This window comes from Suncus etruscus, chromosome 9 (genome assembly GCF_024139225.1).
Source record: "Suncus etruscus isolate mSunEtr1 chromosome 9, mSunEtr1.pri.cur, whole genome shotgun sequence".
In the NCBI taxonomy this organism is placed as follows: domain Eukaryota; kingdom Metazoa; phylum Chordata; class Mammalia; order Eulipotyphla; family Soricidae; genus Suncus; species Suncus etruscus.
In genome coordinates, this window is record NC_064856.1 from 25,519,912 (window position 1) to 25,547,196 (window position 27,285).

Genomic DNA, 27,285 nt, shown 5'->3' on the forward strand with positions numbered 1-27,285 from the left:
TCCCACCATGGGGAACACAGCAGTTCCAGCTCCCCCAGCTCCCCTGCTTTCCCCATGTCCAGCTTCATGAGCCCAAAGCACGGGCCAGGCTAAGTGTTTAGGTGGCGGATGCAGACAGACAGCACCCTCCTGGATAGGTCCTACCCCCACCTGCCAGTAATTGCCCACTCACACCCCACTGGGCACTGGGACCCTGCCCCATGCAGGATGGGAAGCCTCAGAGACTACCCCCACTCAGAAGCACCAGGTGCAGCCAGCCTTGTTTTCTGCAACTTTATTGAACGATTCCAGTTCTGATCATCAGAACCATCAGCCTAATCCCCTGACAGCCACATAATCACATGTGTCCACACTAATCACTATTTGGGCAGGAATAAGCGCGCCGGCCTCAGAGCAGCAGCAACTAGTCTCCGAGTCATCGTCTTCCTGGTGAAGTGAAGATTTGGTTGCTGCTTGGCCCCATGAAGTAGGGAAGGTTCCATCCATGGGGTGAGGTGGCCGAGGGGCATCCTCAGGGGTGTGACTCTGCTTGTCAGGTCAGAGGAGGTTGGTTAGACAGCTGTGGTGCCCAGGCGGGGGGTAGAGAGTGGAGGGAAAGAATCTCAGAACACTGACTTAAGAGAGGGCCCCTTGTATAGGTGGTCAGACAGAGGACTAGAGCCAGACTGAGAGCCTGCTCCAGTACCTGTCCTTGGCCTTGGACCATCCTGGAGATGAGCCATGGCCTCTGAGATGGGGATTTGGAACATTTCTACCCTCTGATTGATACCAGGACAACAACTTGCAGAAGTGGGGTGAGGCTGCCCCAGGGGCCTCACACCCTCCTCAGACACCTGGTCCCAGGCACCTCCTACCTGTCCACACAGGGGGCGGCAGCCCATAGTCTTTGTGCAGCAGCTCCACAAGTTCCCGCTTTTCAGTGTCAGTAAGGAAGCTAGATTGGGCCGCATTGAGGTTCTGGAAGGGTCACAGAAGAGAGAACATGGGTCCAGGGAAAGGCCCCCTCCCTCAGGCCTTCCCAGGCTGAGGAACCCAACAGCGTATCTCTACTTTTCTGAGAGCACGAACCACACCATGGAGGCTGATCCTGGGCCCAGAGATGGGCCAGAGGCCTCCCTCCTTGGAAGGGGCTGTGCCCTCACCAGCCTCTGGAACTCCTCCTGGGTGAAGCCCATCTTCTCTTTGGTCATGCGGTAGTCAGTTTCCAGGGTGGACTTAAAGATGAGTGGATCATCCGTGTTGAGGGAGTAGTTGGCTTTGTCATTCTTGAAACTAGAGATGGAGAGAGCATGTGCCCACCTGTAGTTTCCTCTAGCCCAAGAGAACCAGATGGCCTGCTCAGGTGATCTCCTACAACTAAACTCCTGTCTCTAACTTCTGTCAGAAAGACAGAAGGAGGGCTGGGCCCAAGGGGGTGTAGAGTGGGGGTCTAGGGCCCCTGAAGGCCACACTCCTTCCCTACCCTCAGAGCTACCATCTAGGAAAGTTGGCTGTGCCCCCCCCCACATCATCCAGTTCAGCAGCTCCCAGTCTTTACCTGCCCACTAGCCCACACTAAGCCAGCCCCCGCTCCTCACTCTACTCCACTTATCAGGCAGTTTCTTACTACTCAGATCCATGTGTGACCAAAGTGGCCCTAAGTGCCACTGTCTCAGACCCTCCGGTTCCACCTGCCTCCTTTCCCTTCAGTTGCTGTCCGTGTGGGTTACTCTTGAATCTTCCCTACCAGCAGCCAAGTGTGCCCCAGGATCAGTGGGTGGACAACTTCCCAGTCCCACACATTCCTTGTCCCTAAAGTTGGTCTTGGGACCAACATGAAGCAGAATATTAGGGCATAGCCTCCTTTCTGTTGCCACACAGCCCTCCACATTCCTGCTGTCCCCTAGAAGAAGGACGGATCAGGCCTCTTGCTTAGTGCAAGACAGACCCTCCTGTCCCTGAATGTAGAACCTCAATCTTGGCCATTTCCTGTGGTCCAGTTACTGCTTTGCTACTGAAAAACCAGGTGACTGCCAGCACCCTTGTGCGCGTCCAAACTGAAAGTGTAAAATGGGGGTCTTGCCCACCCACCCGGACTCCAAGCAGTTTCATGGCCAAGGCCCCAGCCTGGGCCCCTCCTGATATTCCATCCTCGGCCTAACCAAGTCCTAAACTATGGGCATTGGGCCAGCCTCACCGAATCACAGCATGCTCCGTCTCAGGCTTCCAGGCACCGGTGAGGTAGCTGGACCAGGGGCAGACCTGGAAGAGTAGAGTATGGCTGGCTTAAGGGCTAGACAGCCTACACGGGGCCTTCCTGCTAGGCTCACACTGGTCTTTCATAGTTGGGGTGGGGGACCACACCTAATAAGTTCTCAGGAACCTGGCAGTGCTGAGGTACAAGTGAGCAACCTAGGCAGCCCTTTGGGTGTTTCTCAGGCTGAGTCCCATAGCCCCATCCTCCAATCCTGCCTGAAGGCCCCAGTGCCCACCTCAAAGTGCATGTTGCTCTTCAGCAGCTGTTCGTACAGGGTTTGGTCCTCCAGGGTGTGGTAGCCATGGCCCACCCTCTCTGTCTTGAGCACTTCCACAGCCTGCAGGATAGGGGGAGCATGAGTGGGGGCTGGTGATGTCACAGGAAGGGAAGGCCTTGGGCCTGGCTCACCAGCTCACCTTTCTCACTACGTCTGCTGACCCCACCTCGCCAGCATGGACCGTGCGGTGGATGTTGCTCCTCACAGCCTCCTAGAGGGACAGCCATGTCACAGGTTATATATAAGTCACAGGTCTGGGAAGTCCTAGAGAGGTTGTGTGACCTGGCCCACAGCCAAACTATGGCTTCAAGATGGGAAGTAAGTTACCTTGTTTTAGATTTTTAAAAATTATCTTAATCTTTAATTTTGGGTTGAGGGGGCTCCTCTGTGGTGCACAGGGGCCACTCCTGGGGCCACTCAGCCCTACAGGGTAGACCTGCTGCTTTCTAGGCACAGACCCAGCAGTGTGGGGACCACCTGGGCTACACTCCTTGGTGCTGGTGGAGAATGCATGGTGTTAGGACTCAGGCTTGGGACCTTGTGCTTGTCAGGCCCACATTCTGCCAAGCAGCTGGCAGGGCACCCTCCCTGACATTTAGAGCATTTATTCAGGTGTCATCTGAAATCAAGTGTGAGTAAGTCACACATACAACTGTGTGACTGTGGAGTGCAGGGGCTCTGCAGCCTTAACAGCACCAAGTTCAGAGCACTAAGAAGGAAAACCAGGCTCTGAGCCTGCCCAGTAACTCAAAACTTCCCATCCTTGCTTCACCTCTTCACATCACAGGAAGTGTATCAAAGACTTCACAGAGATGTCACTGCCACTGACTCAGCCCAGCACAAGAACAGGCCTTGCTTCAAGCTACACAGCAGATCAGGGTCAGACAGTCCAGGCCAGTGGACTTTATCCTCACCCTAAGTTAACACACTTTGGGGCCCAGGCACTAGTCGTAGTGCAGAGGAGTCAGACCACACCTCATAAGCTGCCACATGGTTGGGGAAGATGCTGCTGTCCGGTATGGTCTCATCTCCAGCTAGGTCCATGGCCACCACGTTCTGTGACCGGTACTTCTTACACAGCTCCACCACCTCCAGGGACCAGTCTGCGGGAATACGATCCATCCTGTCAGCAGCAGAATGTGCACCCCCTCACCACCTCCTGCTCATGTTCCCTACGCGCCACATCCAATACAGCACAAACCCGGGCAGTCTCTGCTCTTCCCTAGGGCAGGCACCCTAAATGGCCTGGCCATGCGGAGACTGCAATGTCTTCGCTGCCCTCCAGGGGGCGCCTCAGTTAGTGTTACAGGCAAGATATGTGGAAGAAAGCAGGTGGACCACAGACGCTCATCACCAAGACCAACCAACCACAAGGGGAGGCTTATGCTCATTTAGAGGAAGGGATGGGGTCAGCAGAGTTAACGTTTAGATCCTGAACAGAACTCACATTCCAGTCCTTTGAGCTGTTTCTTCCACTCTAGGTTTAACTAAAGACAATTTACTAATGCTGTCCTAAAGTTTTGTTCTTTTCCTTCCATTTATTTTATTTTTTTCTAAAGTCATTTTCCTCCCTCCCTCGCTCCCTCCCTACCTCCCTTCCTTCCTTCCCTTACTCTTAGTTCTGAGCTCAGGGATCACTCCTGGTGGGCTCAGGGAACCATTTGGGGGTGCTGGGGATGGAATCTGGAAGCTGTATGTAAGGCAAGCACCCTACCAGCAGTACTATTACTCTGATCCTGTTGCTTTGGTTTTCTTTGGGGGGAGGGGAATCAGCCTGTGGTGCTTAGGATTTACTCCTGGCTCTGAGCTCAGGAATCACACCTGATAGGGCTTGGGAACCATGTGCCATGCCAGGGATCAGACCAACTGTGTGCAAGGCAAAATACTCTACCCTCTGTACTAGCTCTCTAAAGTGTTTTTAAAAATGGTGACTAGTCCAGGGGCCACAGTGATAGCACAGTGGTAGGGCGTTTGCCTTGCACGCTGTTTACCCAGGACGGACTTGGATTTGATCCCCGGCTTCCCATATGGTCCCCCAAGCCAGGAGTGATTTCTGAGTGCATACCTAGGAGTATGCCTGGAGTATACCTGAGCATCACCGGATGTAGCCCAAAAACAAAATGAAAAAAAAAATAGGACTAGCCTCAAATAATTTATTTACTATCTCAAAAATGTTAATTAAAAATTTTAATGAACAGTCACAGGCTTTAGAAACAGAAATTTTCAAATTCACATCTGGGCTTTGTGCTTCCCTGAATGAGGAACATGTGGTCTCAACAGCTCCCTTATCTGTACTGGAATAAGCTGGATGGTCCACCTTCTAGACCACAGATAGGATATTGCAAGTCCCCACGAAGACTCGGGGTTGCCTCTGGTTCTCTGTCCCTAAGATAGAGCATGAACCAAGGATGCTGATCTGGGTCCAGGAGCAATATGCAGGCCCAGGGTCACACAGAGGGGCTCAGGCTCTGGGGCTGGATCAGTGCCCACCACACAGTGATTCCTCATGAAGCTGGAAGTTGGCCTGTCCACAGATGGCCAGAGAGGGTGCACCTGGCCCCAGTATAGCTGGACATCCATTCTCCCTCTGATTTACAGGGTGGAAGTGTGGCCAGAAGTTCTGAGCCTGCCCAAGACTGGCTGGCCTGGGGATGCTGAAGGAAGACCAACTGCAGAGATTGGAGTGATGCAGAGCACCTGGGAAGGAGACTCTAGGGAACAGGGGGTGCAGGGGATCTGAGACGGCAGGGGATATAGGGATAAAGGAGGCATGGGTTGCAGGGGAGGTGGGGGCAAGGGATGTGGAAGCACATGGGCTATGGAGATACAGGAATATGAGGGCTTAGGGAGCCCCTAGGAGGAGGCCACATCTCTCACTCACTTACCCGGCTCGTGGCGCATGCAGCACAGGATGGACCGCACCTTCACCCCAAAGTCACGCTCACCCTCCGCCAGGCCCTGGCATACGAGGTACACCACCTCATCCGGAGTGAGGTCCCCTCTGTGTAGAGAGAGTACATGGCAGTGGCTGCAGAGGAGGACTGGAGAGGGACCTGATATCTGTCACACCCCCTTCCAGATTCCTTCTAGTTGTCCAGGCACATCCAGATCCAGAGGAGTGTTAGAGTAGCTTCAGATGGTCCCACAAACCTCTCCTGAGCCTGCATGGGTCTGTCCCCTTTGCCCCATATTTCCATGATTCTGTGTGTCAGGCATGGTGGGAAGGAGAAGGCAGTAGGAGAAATGATCAGACCCTTCATATTGGGTGGTGATGGGAAAAGTCCTACTGCTGTGGGCTGGGAAACCCTACACAGAACTAGGGGTCAGGTGGGGGATGGGGACACAGCCAGACACCTCTGAATGATAGACATGAACCCAGGCAGAGAGGGGAGCCAGATTTCACCCAGTGCCATAGAGCAGTCCATGTTCTGTTCTGGAACCCACAGGCCAGAGGGAAGCAGAGAACCTTGGTGGGCAAGCCTCAAGCATGTACCTACCTGTAGCATTGGCCCTGAGTGTCCATCCCAGCCCCAGATCCCACCATGTCCCAAGTGTCCACTCCCAGCCCTGGCCCTCCAGGCATTACTCACTCTTGCTGGTTCCAGGGCATTGGCTTCACCTTGGAGTTGGCCAGCAAGTGTGGGCTGTAACGCACCTCCACATATGCCACACGCTCTTTGGCCTTCATCTCCACAAACTCATAGGCAATTCTCTTGATGGCCTCCCGGCAGCCCCTGGGAGGGAAGAAGATGTTTACGGACAGCCCTTTGAAGGCACCTGGGGCCTTCCAGACTCTTCCAACCCCACCTAGCCCTGATCCCTCATCCCCACATTGGCTCCTGCTGGAGGAGCTCAGAAATGTCACAAGACCTGTAACCATTCCCTGCTCAGCACCCACTGAGCCACCTTTTTAAATACAGACCAGGTCCTCCACAGAGAACCAAACAGAATCCAAGTCCCCGCATCACCGATCATGAGGTCCATGAGGCCTACATGCACACCCAGACCTGCTGACCTCCCCGCACCTACTCCATCCAGCCAGGAACCTTCTCTCAGTTCAAGGAACCTGACCTCTATTATTTGCATCTCCCTAGCCTGTTCTTTTTTTTTTATTTTTTTATTTTTTAATTTTTAATTATGAGAACAAAGATGCAAAGAAAGAGAACAAGGTAAAGTTACAATCACCCATAACATAATTCTCAGAAGAAGTCCCCTTGCTGATATCTTAACTTTGAACTTTCAGCCAAAGAACATTAAGATAAATAAAACAGAATCCATGTACAATTACTTTGTCCCTCAAGTCCCCAGATTGTAGCACATTATATTTCTTAACAGCACACAAGGCAATCTAAAGCCATAAAACTTACGTAACTCCTTAAACATTAGAGGCATAGTATTTTTTACATTTCCATGTACATGCATATTAGCTTACGTTAACCTCAAATTTTAAGTGGGTTTTTTTTAAGGATTACAGTCAAAGGAGCACAGTAAAAACTGTGTTAGAGTGGCAATTGTTGTTTGCATAGGCCCACCAAAATATGAGAGGCATGGAAAGGAATAACCTTGGCCTAAATACAAAGAGACCCTACCCCTGAAGTTTCCTGGCATAAGACCAACTCTAGGCTCCAGGCAAGTTAGATTGTCCAATCCAAGACATTGTCCGTAGTGCCAACACACTTTTCACAGTCTCTGTTGTTGGTATCATGTTTCTGTATCAAAGATCCTGGAATCTGCATATCCTACATTGAAGTCAGGATGTGGAGCGTCCTCTCCTTTCACCTCACCATTAAAGGGCAATGCAGGAAGCCCTGTCTTGTAAGCAGGTCGTTGTTGTTAAGTCTTCTCAGTGTTAAGGGAAGTCTCTTTTGAGCAGGTCAATGTCTGAGCAGTGGTAGGGTCTTCCATGGTAGAGGATTGCTTCCAGGTGATGTTATAGACAAACCTGGATGTTTCGTGGATGGCTTCCCTGGTTAAGGGGTGAATGGAAAATGCCCTTTCTTTTGAGGCCTGTGCCAGGTCATTATGTCAATGTTCAGGGTGTATTCCAATCTCTATTAGATAGGATCTTATTTGTATATATAGTATTTTCTCATTTTAATGTGCCTATGCAAAAAAGGAGCAATGCCACGTGGCGTTATTGGTGCATATGGGAGACATAAGAACAAGTCCAATAATCCCCAAGACATGGTTCAATCATAAGCATTAAATTGGGGGACTCTTTCACCAAAATTCCTTGTTGAACAGCTCATAAAGAGAAGATAAAAAAGTAGTTAGAATCGTCACTGAATAAGAGAATATTTAGTAAGACTTATAGTTGTCAGGGAAAAACACAAAATATTCTAAAGACATACGTGTCCATTTTATGTCTTTTGAAACAGTTCGGGGTTGTTACACACAATGCACGGCTTTGGTCTGTGATTAGGATTGTGCAATACTGAAGTTAAAAACAGTAATGTGGGTTAGTGATGTCTGAAGCGGGTGAGAGAGTTAAGGAGTAAAAGTGAGCTTTGAAGGGGTGTGGGAAAGGGCAGAATACAAAATGGACATTCTGGATACGCAGAACATAACATTAAGATAAAGAATACTCTAGCGCCCCCACGCGGTTTTCCATATGCAGAGTGGTCAGAAATTGCCAGTGACAAACTTAGCGCAACAGAGCAAATCTCAGCACACCCCAAGTTAGGACCAACCATTTCTGGCCGGCTGGGCTGCCTACCCAGAAGGCCTGGAGGCCGGGGGCAGAAGAGGGGAAGGCTGGAAGCCTATCAAGGCTCCCAGCGCACCCAAGATAGGGAGAAGGCCTTCCACAGGGGTCTCCCCCAACCCCATGCCGGCTAGAGCTAGCCTCCAGCTCAAGAGAGGATCGAGAGAGAGCCGGAAGCCAGGATCTGCCCGCCCTACACCCTGTGCCCTTCCCTCCCTAGGAGTCCCATCCAGGAGGGACCCCCCGACACCCACCTTGTCTGGCCGCCTGGGCTGCCACCCCCAGAAGGCCTGGAGGCCGGGGCAGAAGAGGGGAAGGCTGGAAGCCTATCAAGGCTCCCAGCGTACCCAAGATATAGCCTGTTCTCTTAACCCAAATCTCCCATCCCCTATTTAGATCTAGCTCCCACCTCCCCTCCTCAGAGGGGCCTTCTTATGCCCAGCATGGCCTGATCTCCTGGGCTTCAGCCCCAACCAATGTAAGTGAACAAATAAAAAACAAAAACAAAAACCAGGGGCCAGATAGCATAGCATGTAGGCATTTGTCTTGCACCTGGTCAACCCAGGGTTCAATCCCCAGCATCCTATATGGTCTCCTGAGCCTGCCAGGAGTAATTTTTGAGTGCAGAGCCAAAAGTAACCCTGAGCATCTCCAGGTGTGGTTCGAAAGCCAAAATTAAAAAAATAAGATAGAAGCTGAAGAGATAGCAGAGTGGTAGGGCATTTGCCTTGCATGTGGCCGACTCAGAACAGACCTGGTTCGATTACCGACATCCCATATGATTCCCTGAGCTTGCCGGGAGTTATTTCTGAGAACAGAGCCAGGAGTAACCCCTGAGCATTGCCAGGTGTGGTCCAGAAACCAATAAATAAATAAACTAAAATAAAATAAGATAAAAAGCTCTAGTAGGGGTTCCAACTATTCTACACCTCAGCAATTTATGAAACAGAAGTAAAACCAATACTGCAAAGAGATATCTGGCCTCTGCTCTCACTGAGCTTTATTCATAGTATCCACTGCATCTAAACTGCCTCCAGGGATCCAGCAGAAGGATGACACTCAAGAACAGAAAGGAGATTATGGGGAGTCATTGCTGTGCAGAGCTGGCCAGACCTCTCACCTGCATCACTTGGCCCTATAGGTGTGGTCACACAACAAATGTGAAATCAGCCAGACTGACCCTGTACCCACCTCTGTGGATATAAAGCAGCCAAGTGGTATGGGGCTTCCTGGGCCACTGAAGGGGATGTGGAGGTGACGGGCCAAAGATGACAGAGTCTCAATAAAGCATGGAAAGTTCTAGCACTCCACACTCGCCTCAGCATTAAAGTTAGAACTGTATGTATATCCAAGCCTTGCTGATGGATCATTCTTCCTATATTGGGCACGTGTGTATGCACATGCATGCATTCATGCATGCTCGAACATATATACATGCATAGGAACCCATGTCAGAGGAGGAGCATTACTAGCTTTTTGATATGTCTACAGATCAAAGCATCACATTTTGTACCTCAAGTGTGTACACGCTGCAAACTGAGCTGAGAGATGGAGTGGAATTCATGGGCACTGCCAAAAACAGTGTGGCAATGGAGAGGGAACTGCCAGTGTAGGAATATATGTTCATAAGTTTCCAGGGGATGCCCAGGAGAGAAAATGGTGGGATTGAGACCCTGTGCTGCCCACTGTATGGCTCCAGGCAAGCTCCTTCATTCCCTGGGTCATGGCTCCTTTCCCAGCAGAATTCCAGAGAGAAGTAGCACTGCATACAAGTCATGTACTTTCAAGCTTAGAGATTATGCTGGGGATAGAAGGAAATATGGATAGTGCTAGCAGTGGGCCAGAAGATTCTGCTGGGTCCTTCTCACCTGGGCACCAGGAAGCCCGGGCCTGGATTATGGCTGCTGGCAGGGAGGTTCATGCATAAGCTCTGTCTGCCTTCAGTCAAAACCCGCAGGCCGCCTCCATGGAGGTAAAGTAGCTTGCACAGTAGTACTGTCTGTATATCTGAGAGGAGCAGACTAGGACCCAGAGGGACTTGGCTTTGCACAAGGACCCCCAACCATGAGATGAGGGCAGTCGGGCACTCACGCAATGACGGGCATGTAGATATCAAACTTGGCCAGGAAGCCTGGGAGACTTAGTGGATGGTCCATGCCAATGGCGGCTTGCAGTTTCTCCACGGTGTCGGCAGGGAGGGAAATGCCTCTTTTCCTGGGACAAAACAGAAGATGGGTGACAGCTGAAGGAAGAAGGAAACCAGGGTTCTCATTATCCAGCATCTCCAGGGGTCCAGAAAGATGGGGGTATCTGCTTGCATGAATACCTACCCTGTGTACCTGGACACAGGGCAGTGTCGGATAGCCATGTGCTCTTCATCCTAGGAGTAGATGAAGATCACTGGTCTCCACCAAGAGTTGGGATGAAAGGAGATTATGGGGAGTCATTACTGTGCAGAGCTGGGCATGCCTCCCACCCAGAACCCTAGTTCTTCTTCAGTTCAGGCCCCCATCTGCTTCTCTTGGTCCAGCTCCTCCCTGCACTCCCTCTTTGGTTCAGCCCCCCCCCCCCATTGAAAGGAAAGGATGGTTAAGGAAAACCAAATGCTCAGAAGCTTTTCCTCCATGAAGGGCAAACACTGAGCACAGAGAACCATAAGGCAGTAATGCCAAGAGCAGAAATGAAAAAGAACCTGACAGGACAGTTACTAGGGGATGAGGATGGAAAGGATGGGAAATCTGGGAGGATGGAGGAAAAGGATGAAAGTAATCTCCCCACAAGCATTGATGGGAGGAACTGGGCAATTTGAGCCCTGATTATCCATGCCCAGAGCAGGCACTGCAGCAGAGGAGGGAACATCAAAGAAACCAGAGTTTGATATGATAGAAACTACTGAGTCTGGCCCTTCATTGGATATTACACTGTTACCTCAGATGACTATTCCCCAAGGCCCTGTGTAAGTGATGCTCTCTGGGATGGCCCAGTTCTTGAGTGTGCCCACCATCAAAGGATCCTGTGGGGGTCTGTCTACTGTGGATCTATCCCCCTGTCCCACAGAGATGCTGATGGGGGGTACCTCTGGGGAGGTCTTGGCACCCAGAGTCAATGTCTCCCTCCGAGCCCACTTCAGGAGCCTCTGCAGAGCTGCTCCACTTGAAACAGCATCTGGGGAGCTTGTGGCTATGGCTTCAGTAATGCAGATGGAGGTGCCTAGAGGTGTGGCTCTTCTAGTGGTCCCTACCCATGCCCCACCCCACTCCCCACTTTCTGGGATACACCTGCCTTGGTGGGCTCATCTTGCGTCATGTGTCCAGCTCAGGGCCCAGGTGTAGCTTTCTCTGGGCACCCCTGAGAATATGGCTGTGTGCTAGACAGCAGCAGTTCTGAGTCAGACTCAAATCTGACCAACCCTAAGGCCCATTCTACAATACCATACTGTGCCTTCCACTCCCTTGTTCAAGCAAGAGGCTGGGGCCTTCCAAGGACAGACAAATAGGCAGAAAGGCAGACAGGTGGATGACAGGCAGAGCAGACAGGTGCATTCATTCCTGTTCCCTGCCCACCCCCAGCTTCATCTCTGCCCAATGCTCCCTGCATTCCTGTCCTTGACTTCCTCCTTGCCAGCCTCCCAATTGCCTCTCAGAGGTGCCACTCGGGCAGAGAAAGAGGGGTGGGGACTCGGCAGATGTCAGAGTGGGTCAGTGTGGAGCAAGGGCCACAGGCCAGCAGGGCAGACGGGTCCCCAGGAATTGGGCATAATCGCAAAGCAGTTGGAAGATCATGGAGAGTGGTAAGGGGGAGCAGAGATAGAGGAAAGGAGGAGCCATGAGCACCCTTTCCCATGCTCCAGACAGATCAGAGGCAGGTTGTGCCCCCTCTGGTGCACAACACCTCTGCCAATACCTTGCCCTTGACCATGGTACTGCCCTGTTCTTGCCTGGTGAGGCATGAGCCAGGAGCCAGGGAGGGACAAACTGAGACTTCGGGGATCAAAGTTCGCCCCCTCGCTCAGTCTTATCAGAAGCCGTCCCCCTAGATTGTGCCCTGTCCTTGCCCCCATACATTACTTTCTAGTAGGGAACAGAGAGGAGCCAGTGAGGCTGGATTCTGAGGAAACAGCAAACTCGGGAGCCAGACAGCCTGGCTTTAAGTCCCCACATGGCCTGTGTAACCTTGAGCAAGTGATCTGACCCCTTTGTGGTAACTGGGTCTGATATGTTCGAGAAACATCTAGAGACCATGAGGGAGCAATGGCAGGTCAAAGCAACAAGAGCTTGGCCAGAGCCTATGTATGGACTGTGGGTAGATGGGAATTTTGAACCCAGGCTAGAAAAGATTGTGGGGGACTTGTGGGGACAGCTGGGAACCAGACAGGAAGCCACATGGCCTGAGCTCTTGGGTCAGAGGGGTGAGCGCCCAGACCCAGTCTCTAGAGAAAGATCAGAAGGAGCCACAAAAGAGGCTGCAAAGTGGGGGTCCTCTACTTATCAGAGAAGGGAATGATAGTGCTGAAGAGGAGGAGGAGGTGACAAGTGGGGATAGCCACCAGCGCACAAGTCATGGGACCAGCAGAGAGAGACCCTGGGTGTCCTTCCTCAGGGCACCTCTGTTGCAGTGACATGACTGTTGGCTCCTCTGTTCACCGCCCCAGATCAAACTCCAGTTGTGCCCATACTCCACCTCTGTGGCCCACTGGGGTGCCTCAACTGCTCCCCAGACACAGTGGCGACATGGAAACAGAAAACAGGGCCCAGCAGCCCCACTTGGGTGGCCCCTTTCCCTTTTCCCCACCCAACCCTGGCTACGCTCCACTAATGAGTGCTCTATGACCCCTTAACAAGGCCCCAGATTAGATCCCTTGCCCAGCTCCCTTGATAACCTGCCCTGACAGCCTCATTAGGCCCTAATAGCCCATTAGGGCTCCTGGCAATGGCTGGCGGCTCCTCCATGGTCAAAGAACACGGAGATAAGCCAAGTGCCAGGCCTTTAAGCACCACTGACTGCGCTCACTGAGCACTTGCTGTGCAAGCTCTGAGCTCTGTGTTCTCTCCTTGCTTCTTGGGTTCTTGATTCTTGAGAATCCTCTCACCATGGGGTCACAGTCTGGGTTTTAAGGGGGTAGTCCCCATCATGGCTCAGTTCCCTAATTCATGAAATGGGACAATAGGATCTGCCTCTCAACAGAAGGTTCAGAGCTTTCCCTAGGGACTCCCTGAAGGTTCATTGGCTCAACTCAGGGCCTATATTTCTGCATCACTCATGAAATGTGAATAGAAGCAGAAAGAAAGCAGGAAGAAGAGGCTTGGTCCTTCCTGTCAACCAAAGGGATCTAGGGGAGCTCTGGAGAAAGCCCCATTCTTTTCTTTTTTTTTTTTTTTTTTTTTTTGGTTTTTGGGCCACACCCGTTTGACGCTCAGGGGTTACTCCTGGCTATGTGCTCAGAAATCGCCCCTGGCTTGGGGGGACCATATGGGACGCCGGGGGATCGAACCTCGGTCCGTTCCTTGGCTAGCGCTTGTAAGGCAGACACCTTAGCTCTAGCGCCACCTTCCCGGCCCCTTTTCTTAATAAATTTTTAATTAAACCACCATGAAACACACAGATACAAAGTTGTTCATAATTGGGTTTCAGTCATACAATATCCAACACCCTTCACAGGTGCACATTTCTTATCACCAATGTCCTCAGGTTCCCAATTTCTCTCCTGTTTCACCCCACCAATGTCACAGTCTCTCTCCCTCCCCCCCCTCCCTCTCCCTCTCTCTCTCAGCACCAGGCCACAGCGCGGGAGCAGCATGATGACTTGAATCCAGATCTCTCTCTCTCTCTCTCTCTCTCTCTCTCTCTCTCTCTCTCTCTCTCTCTCTCTCTCTCTCTCTCTCTCTCTCTCTCTCTCTCTCTCTCTCTCTCTCTCTCTCTCTCTCTCTCTCTCTCTCTCTCTCTCTCTCTCTCTCTCTCTCTCTCTCTCTCTCTCTCTCTCTCTCTCTCTCTCTCTCTCTCTCTCTCTCTCTCTCTCTCTCTCTCTCTCTCTCTCTCTCTCTCTCTCTCTCTCTCCCTCCCTCTCTCAGTACCAGGCCACAGCGCGGGAGTAGCATGAGGACCTGAATCCAGACCGCTGGCCCAAGTGTTGCCACTCTCAGGTCTGGTGTTAGGCATGGTGCTTGGGAGCCACTCCAGCCAGCCCCTTGGTGGAGGAGCTGGAGGTCCGCCCTGGACCAGCAACACACACACACATATACACACACACATACATACATACACACATCCATATACACACACACATTTACACATGCTCATACATCATATAGACACATTCACACTCACACACATACACACATATGCTGGTCCCACCCCATGGCAGGGGGTAATATGAAGGGCTTCAATAGTCCTGGTCTGTCCTTCTGTGGCTCTGACTGCCCTTGATGCACAGCAATAGAGGTCCCTTACGACTCTTCACATGCAGGGGATCATCTCACCCTCATGCTGAGGGTCCCCCGCAGAGTGGGTGGGTCACCTGCCTATCAGAAAACACTGGCCTACCCAGCTCTCATCCATGTGGAAATCTCCATGTCTCCACATCCTCTGGCTGTGGGTTTCTAAGTCTTGATTGATCCCTCAGGGACACAGGAAGGAACAGAGACTCTGGGTCTTTCAGAAGTCTCTGGAGAGCTCTGTGGGCCTCACCCAAATCTGAGAAGAGAACTTACTTGCCATAGTACAAAATGGTTTCGGGCTTGATGGCTCCATCTAGGTGGACGTGCAGCTCCACCTGCAGAGTGGGGAGTAAAACCGAATGAGTGAGTGAATGGCCCAACGGTCCTGCTCAAGGGAGGCAATTTTAGCCACAAGAACTATGCGTCACCACATAGGCTTCACTCACTCTTCACACATGCAGTTATGCTCAGCTCTCTCTGAGGTGGATTCAACTGTGTCTCCAGCTAAGACTACGGCAATTCAGAGAAATTCATTAACTTAACAAAAATCACACACTAAGGGCCGGAGAGATACCATGGAAGTAAGGCGTCTGCCTTGAATGCAGAAGATTGGTGGTTCGAATCTTGGCATCCCATATGGTCCCCTGAGCCTGCCAGGAGAGATTTCTGAGTGTGGAGCCAAGAACCCCTGAGCGCAGCTGAGTGTGACCCAAAAACAAACAAAAAACAAAACAAAACAAAAAAAATCACACAGTTATCTAGTGAATGACACTATCAGGGATCCAGAGCAGTGAGAACCAGGATTCTAATCTGAGCACAATTATGAAGCCTGTGCGATCAACACAAGGCCTGTCATGTTTCCCAGATGCTGCTCTCAGCCTAGTCCAAAATAAAATCTAGCCTTACCAGGGAGGGCAGGTCCTTACCTTCCAGACTAGTGAATAGCCACCATGTACCTGAAAACCAACTCCATTCTGGGGTTTCTTTTTTATGTTTTGTTTTTTGGGCCACACCCAGTGACGCTCAGGGGTTACTCCTGGCTATGCGCTCAGAAATCGCTCCTGGCTAGGGGGACCATATAGGACACTGGGGGATCAAACCATGTTCCATACTAGGCTAGCGCCGGCAAGGCAGACACTTTACCGCTCTGAGCTACTTCTCCGGCCCCAACTCTCTGGTGTTTCTTAAGCAAAGCTTATCAGAAATTGATATTGAAGGGGCTGGAGAGATAGCATGGAGGTAGGACGTTTATCTTCCATGCAGAACAACAGTGGGACCATTCCATATGGTCCCCTGAGCCTGCCAGGAACGATTTCTGAGTGTAGAGCCAGGAGTAACCCGTGAGTGCTGCCAAGTGTGACCCAAAAACCAAAATAAAGAAATTGATATTGAGAAATCCAGAATCTTTTTGGAAAGCTAGAAAGGGCATTAGACACTTGTTTTTCTATTTTTTTTCCTTTTTTTGTTTTGTTCTGTTTGCTTTGAAGCCACACTTGGCACTGCTCAAAGGCTTCTCCTGGCTCTGTACTCAGTAATCACTCCTGGCAGTGCTGGGGGGAACCTATGGGATGGCGGGGATCGAACCTGGGTGCAAGTCACATGCAAGGCAAGCACTCTACTTTTCTCTTCAGTTCCCTAAATACTTGGTTTTTTCATGGTGAGCATCAGCTCGGTGTACAGCCATGAAGTCAAGGGTTTAGGAGTGGGAAATTACTTCTTGCAATGCCAGGACTTGAACCCAGTCCTACTCTTCCAAGAACAAGAATAGGATGGAAAAAAGAGATAGTGGGAACATGAAGACAATTCACAAAGCAAGCCGCTGCCTCTCGGAGCATTTTATATGAGCTTTTTTCCCCTTTATTGGGTGGGTGGGGGGCACATTCAGAATTGCTGGGAGGGGCTTCTCCTGGCTTGGTGCTGAGATCCTGAAGATGCTGGAGGAACACGCAGTGCCAGATTGAGCCCTACGCTGCAAACATGAAAGGTAAGTGCTTATTTGTGGAGCTAGCTCCCACCTCCAGACACTAAGGGCCAGAGCATTGGCGCAGCAGTAGGGTGTTTGCCTTGCACGCGGCTGACCCAAGACTGACCGCAGTTCAATTTCCCACCCCCCCCAACCCCCGTGTCCCATATAGTCCTCCAAGCCTGGAGCGATTTCTGAGTGCAGAGCTAGGAGTAACCCCTGAGTGTCACAGGGTGTGGCCCCAAAACAAAACAAAACAAAACAAAAGCAAAAAAGAGAAAAGCATGGCCTGGTCTAGGAATGTAGGACAGACAGTCTGCTACCTGCTGTCCTGGGTCATGGAGCAAGTTTGTCCCTGGCTAGAGGAAGACCCAGAAATCCCACCAGGATAAGGAGCCTTCCTGGAACTTGGACTATGGGGGAAGAAGCACCAGGGGAACTATTAGTCTAAGGACATCCCAGGAGCACCCATATGAACTGTCATCTGCAGAGGGAATCCACGCAGGTCCAATGAGAAGGAGACACACAGATCCCTCCACATCCCATCTTAAGCAAGACCTCTGCAGTATAATGTCCCTCAGTCACCCTCTGACCCACACAACTGCCAGAAGCACCGGCACCAGGGCAGAGCCAGGAACATTGCTGAATTCCCTGAGATGAGCTCAGAGGCTACCCAGCAGTTCATGAGGTGTCCTGACATTCTACACTGGGACCTGAAACTTCCACACCAGGGACGTGCCCACCAGCTGCATGACCTCAAGAGGTGACCGTACCAATCTGAACTAGCTTCCTTATCCTTAACCTCCACGGGGCTGGGCAGAGAGCAATCAGCCGGGGTAGGGCATTGGGGTGAGAGCCAGAATCCAGCTCCTCAGCTCACTTCCTCAGTAATGAGGATTGGGCACTTGTCCCCAGTAGGGGCCAGGCCAGAAGTTTCATAAAGGGTCCTCCATCCACTCAAGATGAGGCCCTGCTGACACCAAGCATATAGACATGGGGCCAGAGATGGCTCTGGGAGCTTGAGGATCAGTGCTGCATGTGAAAATTCTGAGACTCATTCCTGGCACTGCAAGGGATCCCTGAGTATGGTTGGGAATAAACCAGAATGTTGCAAAAAGCTAAAGATGTGGTTCTGCCGTGGACCCTGGGAGTCCCACAGTGCTTAGAAATGCTACATTGTGCCATCACCCACACTGTCATCTTGAGGCCTATAAAGCTAGGTGGTCAGCAAAAACAGCAGTCAAAGGGGTGGGCTGCAGAGGAAGAGCAGCAGCAGTGCCAAGGCCCAGCATTGGAAGGAAACTGCTGTTGCTGTATAAAGGAACCAGGCTGAGGCTTCGGGAGGAAGGAGCCCTTAGCCTGAAGGGGCAAGAGGGCCACCTCAGAGTACAGCTGGCCACAGAGCACTGATGACTCAGAACAAAAGCAGGAGAAGTCCCTGAGCCAGGAGCGATTTCTGAGCGCATAGCCAGGAGTAACCCCTGAGCATCACAGGGTGTGGCCCAACCCCTCCCCCCCCCCAAAAAAAAAGGCAGGAGAAGGCCACAATAGCCAAGTTTTTGGGATAGGGCTGTCAGGGACTAGGGTGGAGCTGGCCTCACGGGACGAAGAAAGCTGTGTCCAGGGTGATGGTTCTGATTAGGCCCAGATGGAAGCCCCAGGAAAGCTGAATGCCAAGGTTAACTGCTGACTTGTGTCATGTTTAAAGGGAACAGCAAATAAAATGGGATACAGGCCTGGACTTTGGGGAGAAGTACTGGATCCAAACTGATCCAGATGAACATCTGAGGGATGGGCCTGGGTCACTCAGAAGCTACACAGCGAGGAGGAGCCGGGTATGTAGTGTGAGGAAAGGGCCCAGAGCTGGAGGAGGGGAGGTTGAGAGGTGGCCTCTCAACTGCTACAGAGGCTGAACAGTAGCCCCTGAAAAATCCCTAATCCCCATCACCTGGGTTATCAAATGTGCAGAGGGCAGGTGGCATTTATTCTGGGTTAGCAGGGTGGGAACCCAAAATAGGAAGGCAAAGGAGTATTTGGGTACGGGCATATGCAGCAGTGCTCAGGATTACTCTGGATCTGTGCCTAGGGATCACTCCTAATGGACTTATGGAAGATATGGAGTGTTGGGGATAGAACTCTGCTTGATCAAGAGCCCTACCCACTGTACAATAGCTCTGGCCCAGGCAAAGGAGTATTAAGGGAAATGTGCAAAGCAGCAGTAATGGGACCAGAAGGTGGGAGGAAGGGATGTGGCCACAAGCCAAGGAATGCTTACTATCCCCAGAAACAGAGTCCCCTTGACCTGAGGGGCCACATGGCCCTGCTGACATGGAGACTTGGACTTCTGGCCTCTGGAACTTGAGCTGAATTGGATCAAACTGAGAAAATGTGTGTCCTTTTGAACCCCAGTAAGTAATTATTTGTCACCACCATTACAGGACACAAGGACATGGAGGAGGGGGTGGATGGCAGGGACATGAGGACACTGAGGTTGCCAGAGGGGACACCTGGAATACTCTGAAGAGTTACTCCCCACATAGCCACCCCAGAACCCCTAACTTCTAGTCCACAGGGCTGGACCTCAGCCAAAAGAATTCTTTTAAGTCACCTGTATTTATTTATTTTCAGTGTTCAGGGATCACTTCTGGTGATAGAGAACTCTATGTGATACCAGGGGTTAAACTTAGGTTGGCTGCCTATAAGGCAAGCATTTTAACCCCTGTATGGTCTCTCTGGGCTCTAATTCACTTTATAAAAACATGCCACCGTGGCCCTAAGGAATCATTCCAGAATGAGATAAGAACCATTATGGGGGGGCATAATCCTTTACAGAGAAGAGCTAAACATTTAGTGGAAGGAACAAGTAGGAAGTCTAGAAATTCTTTCAAGAATTTCCAGCTTTCTAAGGAAGCTGGAGTAATAGCACAGTGGATAGGAAATTTGCCTTGCACAGACTGACCCAGGTTTAATTTCCAGCATCCCATATGGTCCCTCAAGCCTGGCTATGAGTGATTTCTGAGTGCAGAGCCAGGAGTAATCTCTGAGCACTGCCAGTTGTACCCCCCCAAAAACCAAAAATAAACAAATAAAAAAGAATGATTCCTAAAAGGGAACTGTCAGGGTGGGAACAGGAAGTGGGTACAAGTTCATAATTTATAAAGTGTGAATGACGCAGGCATAGATGGAGGGTGGTTGGCAGAAGAGCAGCAAAAACTTTTATGAGGCAGGACAGCACTCAAAAGCCAGAGAGGGCCTTATCATGGAGTGTTGGGGAGACTGACCAGGTGCAGTCTGGCCCTTTGCGGGGGGTCTTCCAGGCTACTCCTGTATGAAGCATTTGCCCCTTAACTCTGCTAGCCTCTGGTGTTGTCCAAAATGGTGTCTGAGTGACATCACTAGTACCCATGGCTAGCTGGAACCCTGGGCCTCTTCAGCTCTAACACCCCACAGCTGATGACCACAGTATAAGATGGTCTCTGCAGCCCCTTGAGCTAGCACAGCTTCCTGGCCTCTTATAGACTGTGACAGAAAATGACCCATGAGAAAGAGGAGGGAGTGTGTCCCCAAAGGCTCGCTCTGAGAGAACCATTGACTTGGATGGGGGAGAAGGATGTGAGCAGAGAGAAGGGACCAAGCAAAGGAGTTGCTGAGCAGGTGCAGAGAACGGGGTTGACAGGGAGAGGAGAGGCTGGAGAGAGAGTGAGGAGGTGGGAGCGGGCTCAGAGCAGGGGCTATGCCAAAGCTTCTCCATAGAGGCCCTTTCAAAGCTCCAGCCCAACCACCGTCACTAGGAGCTGGGCCAGGCAGAGGTTGATTGGTGAGGAGGATGGGCACACCTGGTGGTGCTCAGGGGCTACTCCCAACTCTGGGAGAGAACAGTCAGTCCTAGTGGTGGCACTGGGGTCAAACTTTCCACATGCAGATAATGTGCTGTAGTCCATCTTCCCAGCCCTGAGTCACAGGATTTCTGTGTGGCAAGTTATTTTCCCTGTATATACTGCAGGATAAGGTAGACATTGCCTAGGGGGTAAGATTAAATGAGACAGTCATGGGTCAGGGAAGTGACTCAAAGGGATGAATGCTTACTAAATGTCCTGAGTTCAATCCCCAGCACCACATAGTCCTGTGAGCACCACCAAGAGGGAGCACTGAGCCAAGAGTAATCCATAAGCATTTAATTACCCTCCAAAACAAATAACAACAGCAACACCACATAAATGAATGAAACTGCCTGACAGCAGTGGAAAACTGCTATGATGAATCTTTCACTGTGATTCTTGCTTTGGAGATTGGGCCTAAAACAGACTCTGGAGGCTTTGTGAGCCCAATAATCACCTCTAAGCCAAGTGTGGCCACAGGCCACCCCACCTCCCTTGTCCTGACAGCCAGCCTGGCCTCCTGATTGCTCAGGCCATCTCTCATCTCTCTTGGTCGGGCCTGCTGGGAGGCTCACTGCCAGAGGCTGAGCAGGCACTACTCTGGCAAGAGAGGTTTTTCTGGAGACTGGGTTTAATGGGGGCACAGGTAGAGTAGGGAAGCCAGGGGCCTTACAGAAGGGAGGGAGGGAGGGGGGCAGAGAGAGAGAGAAAGGGAGAGAGGGAGAGAAAGAGAGAGAGAGGAGAGAGAGAGGGGGAAGAGAGGAGAGAGGGGGGAGAGAGAGGGGGAGAGAGAGGAGAGAGAAGGGGAGAGCGAAAGGAGAGAGAGAGAGAGAGAGAGAGAGAGAGAGAGAGAGAGAGAACTACAGAGTAGCAGAAGGAAGTACAGGGTTGCAGAAACAGTCAACAGTTTTTCCTGCAAAGCCCTCTGGGAAATGCAGCCAAGAAAGCCAGGAGAAACCACCCTTGATGTGGGGGTTTAAACATATACACTCCCATTACCTCTAAATGACAGTTACCAGGGGGTGTTTTTACTGACAGTTTTCTTTGCCCTTAAAGGGACAAACCCTTTTATGGCAATGTAACCCAAGATTCACTCTATCAGCATTATTCAGAACTGCAAAGAAATTCACCCTGACCTGCACAGGAAACACCCCCAGTTACCAACTGACCTTTAGGTGCTAGGCACTTGGGAGGTCATGGACCAGGAGAAATCAAGCCCTTGTTCTCAGGAGAAGGTGCAGTGACTGGCTCTTGCAGACACATCCAGGTTAGCCCACTCCCAAGGACACATGGCACCATGTACCCCTGTATGGCATGCCTGGATCAGGCTCCCAAGACTTTGCCACCTGCTCTCACATTGGTATTTGCTCTTGCCTTTCAAACCCAACCTCTTCGCCTCTGGTTCTCCAGAAGTAGGGCTGTCTGGGGTCACATAGTAGAAAGGGATAAATGACACCTGATGAGTCTTCAAACAGCAGGGCTGCATCCTCCTCTAATGCAAGCAGCCCATCTAATTAGGTTTCTAGATAGGCCAGAGCAGCCAAATTGCCAGCCCAACATCCCCTCCCAGCCTAGCCTTGCCCTTGGCAATGAACTTAGCACTGCCAGGAGTCAAAGCACTTTGGCAGTCAGAACAGCAAACAGGGAAACCCTAAAACTGACAAACTATAATAGCCATATTTCCTCCAGGAAGTCCTCTGTGCTCAGCCCTCTTGGGCCCTGCAGTTTCCTATACAGAGCTTTCTGAGCACTGGACCTCCTGCTCACCCTGGGTCCCCTGTTTTCACAGAAGACAAGTTCTTTTTTTTTTTTTTTTTTTTTTTTGTGGTTTTTGGGTCACACCCGGCAGTGCTCAGGGGTTGTTCCTGGCTCCAGGCTCAGAAATTGCTCCTGGCAGGCACGGGGGACCATATGGGGCACCGGGATTTGAACCGATGACCTCCTGCATGAAAGGCAAATGCCTTACCTCCATGCTATCTCTCCGGCCCCAGAAGACAAGTTCTTAACTCTGCAGTTAACTGTTCCCATTACAGAGATGAAAAGACGAGGCTCACAGCCTGAAGAGTGCCAGAGTCAGGAAGCTGACTCCTATGCACAGGTCATGATTGTCATCACACTCTCTTCCTCGTGCATGAATAACAGTGAAGAGCCAGGGGTAATGAAAATCTCACCAAAGTGGTTAAATCCATGAAGGGCCCAGAAGGAAGCTCAAATGCCTGGCATGCACAGGGCCCCTGCATTCAATCCCAGCACTGCATAGCCTCCTAAGTGCCAAGGGGGCTAACCCTACAGCCCCCAATACTAAGGAGGTCCCAAAAGGAAGCCCCAGCTGGTCTTGGGGTGGCTCTCTGAACAGGCTTGCACTTGGTGTTTCAGGTGGGGTAAGTCTGAACTTTACAGACAAAAAATAGGGAGCCAGAGAGATAGCATGGAGGTAGGGTGTTTGCCTTGCATGCAGAAGGACGGTGGTTCGAATCCCGGCATCCTATATGATCCCCCAAGCCTGCCAGGATTTCTGAGTGTAGAGCTAGGAGTAACCCCTGAGCGCTACCGGGTGTGACCCAAAAACAAACAAACAAACAAACAGGACAGAGTGATAGTACAGCAGGTAGGGCCTTGCATGCAGCTAATCTGTATTCAATCCTCAATATCCCATATTTCCCCCTGGCCTGTTGGAAGTGCTTCCTGAGTGAGTACAGAGCCAGAAATAAACCCTGAGCACTACCAGGTATGGTCCCCAAACAAAATTATAGACCAAGTTAACTCAAGTTCCCTTTGCATGTGGAAGGAATCAGCACTCTGTTTCAGGGAGCCTAACTCCCCAGCTCCCAAGTTTCAATTCCTCATCATCATACCCTCTGGTTCCATAGACCTCCAGAGGGTGTCTCTCCCCTGCCCCAGAGTTTGATGATCTGGGGCTTTGGATCCCTGGGGTGAGGGGAAAACTCACCCTAAACTCAGCAAATATTTGGTACACTGGGCTCCTGGTCTTCCCTGCACAAACCCAGGTCCTGGTCCTGCCTTTTCTGTCTTGGAGGCACCCCTGCCTTGGTCCTGTGGACAGGCACAGTCCACCCTGCCATTCTCCTGGGCTTGGTTGTGTGTCCATTGACCCACACTTGCCCTCTCTGGCCTCTGCCTCTCCCTATGTCCAATAAGAAGCTCTCCACCCCTTCTCCTTCACTCCCCTTTCTCTCTCCAGTCTGCCACATAAAGGGGGAGGGAAAGGGCTTTCCCAGGGGGAGGGTGCAGGGAACTACATAGCAGAGAACCATATGGCTGGTTTGGTGGCAGCAAGATGATAGGTACAGCATCCTGTGCCGAGCTCACGAGCTACATTGCAACCTCAGGGAATTCTGTGGCTGTCCCCCATATTTCCTGAGTGCAGATCAGCAAACACATGCCCTCTTCGGTAGCCTGGGGTTCATTAGCAAGAAGCTGGGTATTAGGAATTATCCATCTGAGTCCCTGGTCACTGCTAAGCGGAAAGGCAAGGAAGGGTTCAATTCCAGGATGCTCGAGGCTCAAGGCCACCCCAGATTCAAACATTCCTGGTCCCCCCACCCCTATACATAAATACAAAGTGGAAGTGGCAAATCAGCAGAGAGTAGAACTGACTTCCGTTTCAGTTAGGTCTAGTTAGGTCTAGTGTCAACTCTAGTTCTGCTGTCCCTGATAAGTTTCTTCTCTGATACTGTGTTTTCAGATATGAGGAATCTGTGGTGAGGCCTGTGGAGAGCCTAAGACATGCCATGCTGCGCCAGAGCTAAAGTGCTCATACAGAGGTTAAAATGCTTGCATTGCATGCAGCCACCCTGAGTTTGATTCCTGGCACCCCATATAGCACCCCATATGAGCCCACAGGACTGATCCCTGAGTGCAGAATCAGGAATAACCCCTGAGTACCACTGCACATGACCTCCCTCCCCCCAAAAAAACAAAACAAACAAACAAAAAAACATACACACTAAGTAGTCAGAACAGTGCAGGAGGCAGAATCAACAATGAGTAGAAGTTGGAAAATCACTCTGGGCTGGGATGTGACTCAGCCCTTGCATGCATCAAGCCTTGGTTCAGTCCCTGTTTCGGTGGGATGGGGGGACGTATTCTGAAGATTTAGCACTCATTCTGCATCATGAGGGGGACAGTACAGAAACTGCTGCTCCAAGCTGGCTCCAAGCGGCTCTCAGAGCTCAGGACTCACAGACACTGATTCCCAGCCTCAGCTTCCTCATTTGTAAGCGAGGAGAAAAACATCTGCCTGACAGGCCACAGATGGTGCTTGGAACCTCCGGATGCTGTAGTCATTCCAGGACCCAGCAAGCAGTCATTTCTCATTTGGAGAGATTTTTTTTTAGGGGGCACACCTGGTGATGCTCCGGGGTAACTCTTGGCTCTGCACTCAAGAATCACTCCATATATCCATATATCTTATATGGGGGAACCATATAAGATGCCAGAGATTGAACCTGGGTTGGCTGTGAGGCCATTATTTCTGTAAGAATACCATGGAACAATGCAGATTCATAAAGAAACTGATCAAGAAACCTTCTGGGCCACAACAAAGCACTACCTGGAAAGGCAATTAGACCAGGTGGGCAGTGCCTAGGGCCTTGCTATACACAAAGTGGCCCAGGACTAACACCAGAATCATTCAGACTAATCATTCAGACTAATCACAGTATCATTCAGAACTTGTTAGAAATGTCAGATCAGGTCCAGGCCCTACGGAGATCTCCTGACAGGGAGAATAATCAAAGGGGGTTATTGGCATACATATCAACTTTGAAGAGTCCTCCCTACTCTTCCTCCCTTTCTCCCTCCCTCTCTCCCTTCAAAGGACCACATCCAGAAATGCTCAGGGCTTATGCTAGGCTCTGTGCTCAGGGAACCATAGGCAGTGCTGGGGGTGGGCTACATGCAAGGCAAGTGCCTTTCTTGTTATGCCATCTCTCTCTGGTCCTGCTCTTCTGTTTTAAAATTGGCCATATCAAGGAGCCCAGGGGCAGCGCCTACCCCAGAATGGCCTACAGTGGCTGTGGCCCCTCTACCCCCAGGCTTCTGCAGAAGCAGGTCAGAATTGGGCCAACCACATAGGATTCTGAAGACAAATGTTGCCTCAAAGTCAGACTTCACTTTCTGACTGATCCTGGGCCTTGTGAATGTCTCAGTGCCTCTGTGTGTTCATCTGTCATATGGGAGGGCCCAGCATCCTCCAAGAAATCCTGTCAGAGCAAGATGTGTGAATGCAGGTGGAGAGTTCAGAATAGTGTTCGGGGCCGATGGATAGGAAAGGGGTGAAGGGCCTTGCACATGGCAGACAGAGATAAGTTCTGAACATCACCAAATGTGGCCTCAAAACAACACAACAAAACAGAGCAAAAACACAATTGTATTCAACATGACTAGTCCTATCAAGGAGACCAGTTCTCCATGTCTGTGAGGGGATGGCAGGGAGCAGACCGAGCCACTGACTGTGTCTCACTCCAGCCCACTTCCCTGGCCTCTGTAGGCATCATCCCTTTGTCTCTCCATGTGGTGATAGAAAAAAAAAATCACATCTCACTATTGATGACATTTTCCTGTCTCACAGACACCCCAATCCCCACACAAGCAGAGGTGACTTATTCTCCGGGTATGGAAACTGAGAGCCAGAGAGGGGACATGACCTGTCAGCTCGAATAAAAGAATAGAACAGAGGAAGGTACAAATATAGGGAGCGCTCAGGGCACCCCCCAAAGTGCTGCAAAGCTCAAATGGGTCCACACATGACCTAGTCTTGCTTTTCCTGTGACTCCACTTCACTCAAGATTCCTGTCTGGTGGGCCAGGACACCCACCCAAGGGTGGAGGTAACCAAATAAAGGTTTAAAGATGCCTGGCTTGTGAACAGGGCATGAGAGGGCTAGGGAGCATAGGAAAGGGGGAGTCCCACTCCTGCACCCAGGGGCAGGGAATACCTGACACTCACAGGGGTAGGGGGGTTCTCAATCTTTTCCTGCATGGAAGCCCCTGTCCTCCCCCCACCCCAACACTCAGGTAACATCTGCCACAAGCATGGCACCTGCTTTTCAGAGCGCCCTGGAAGGTGCCTCATGGAATCATCAGTCCTCCTGGCCCTTTTCTCTCTGCACTGTGTCTTGGCTGGGAGCTGGCCAAGTGGGCCTTGATCCTTCCTGACACCCCCCCCCCCCATTCCCAGGACACCCAGCTGGCAGGGAAGGCAATGGAGTTAGCCCCTAGGGCTGTGGTGAAGAATCTGGTCCAGAGCTCTGGGTACAGATTGAGGCCCAAGAAACTCCCAACTCCTCTGTTCCTGACAAAGAGGGGAGCAGAGCATCATTCTCCCAATGGGTGCAGGCACGAACCGGGCACTCATTCCGCAGAAGGGCAGAAAAAGCAGGTGCCTGGGCCCCCTTACCCAGGGCCCAGCTCACAGTTGATGCTCAGAGAGGGCAAGACCCCTGACTAGCCTCATAGAGCAGCACAGCACCCTCTGGCCTAGGATGCCCATTTGCCAGATGGCGGAAGTGAGACCCAGGAAGGTGGGGCGAGGGGAAGAAGCACCCAAGGGGCACTTTGGGATTCAAGAGCTGCCCAGTCAGTCCCTCTTTCAAGTGCCTGGAGTCAGGACCGAGCCCTTGCAGAGCCAAGAAAGCACCACCAGGGGCCCCTGTCCGCCCTCCCGTGGTGGGTTCGACCCCTTAAGCACCCGACAAGGAGCCGACCCCTAGCTCCCGCCCGCGCTCACTTTGAGCTTGTCGAAGGTGGGCGTCTGGGCCATGGTGCCGAGT

The 27,285-nt window shown here is 51.3% G+C and overlaps 1 protein-coding gene across 1 annotated transcript; it reads right to left on the bottom strand.

The window, feature by feature from the left end:
- Window positions 1–504: 504 nt before the first annotated feature.
- On the bottom strand, window positions 505–27,285 carry ADA (adenosine deaminase). The gene is made up of 12 exons (XM_049779326.1): window positions 27,243–27,285; window positions 14,925–14,986; window positions 10,309–10,431; window positions 6,104–6,247; window positions 5,399–5,514; window positions 3,489–3,616; window positions 2,653–2,724; window positions 2,472–2,573; window positions 2,177–2,241; window positions 1,143–1,272; window positions 855–957; window positions 505–525 (listed from the first exon to the last, which is right to left on the bottom strand). The coding sequence occupies exons 1-12, from the start codon at window positions 27,273–27,275 to the stop codon at window positions 512–514; spliced, it is 1,092 nt and encodes a 363-aa protein (XP_049635283.1). The 5' UTR covers window positions 27,276–27,285; the 3' UTR covers window positions 505–511.

Coding starts and splice junctions, on each gene's coding strand:
- ADA (XM_049779326.1), bottom strand. CDS start 27,275: ATGGCCCAGACGCCCACCTTCGACAAGCTCAAA. Junction 5,515..6,103: donor ATGCCCTGGAACCAGCAAGA/GTGAGTAATGCC, acceptor CTCTCTACACAG/AGGGGACCTCACTCCGGATG. Junction 2,574..2,652: donor CAGCAGACGTAGTGAGAAAG/GTGAGCTGGTGA, acceptor CCTATCCTGCAG/GCTGTGGAAGTGCTCAAGAC.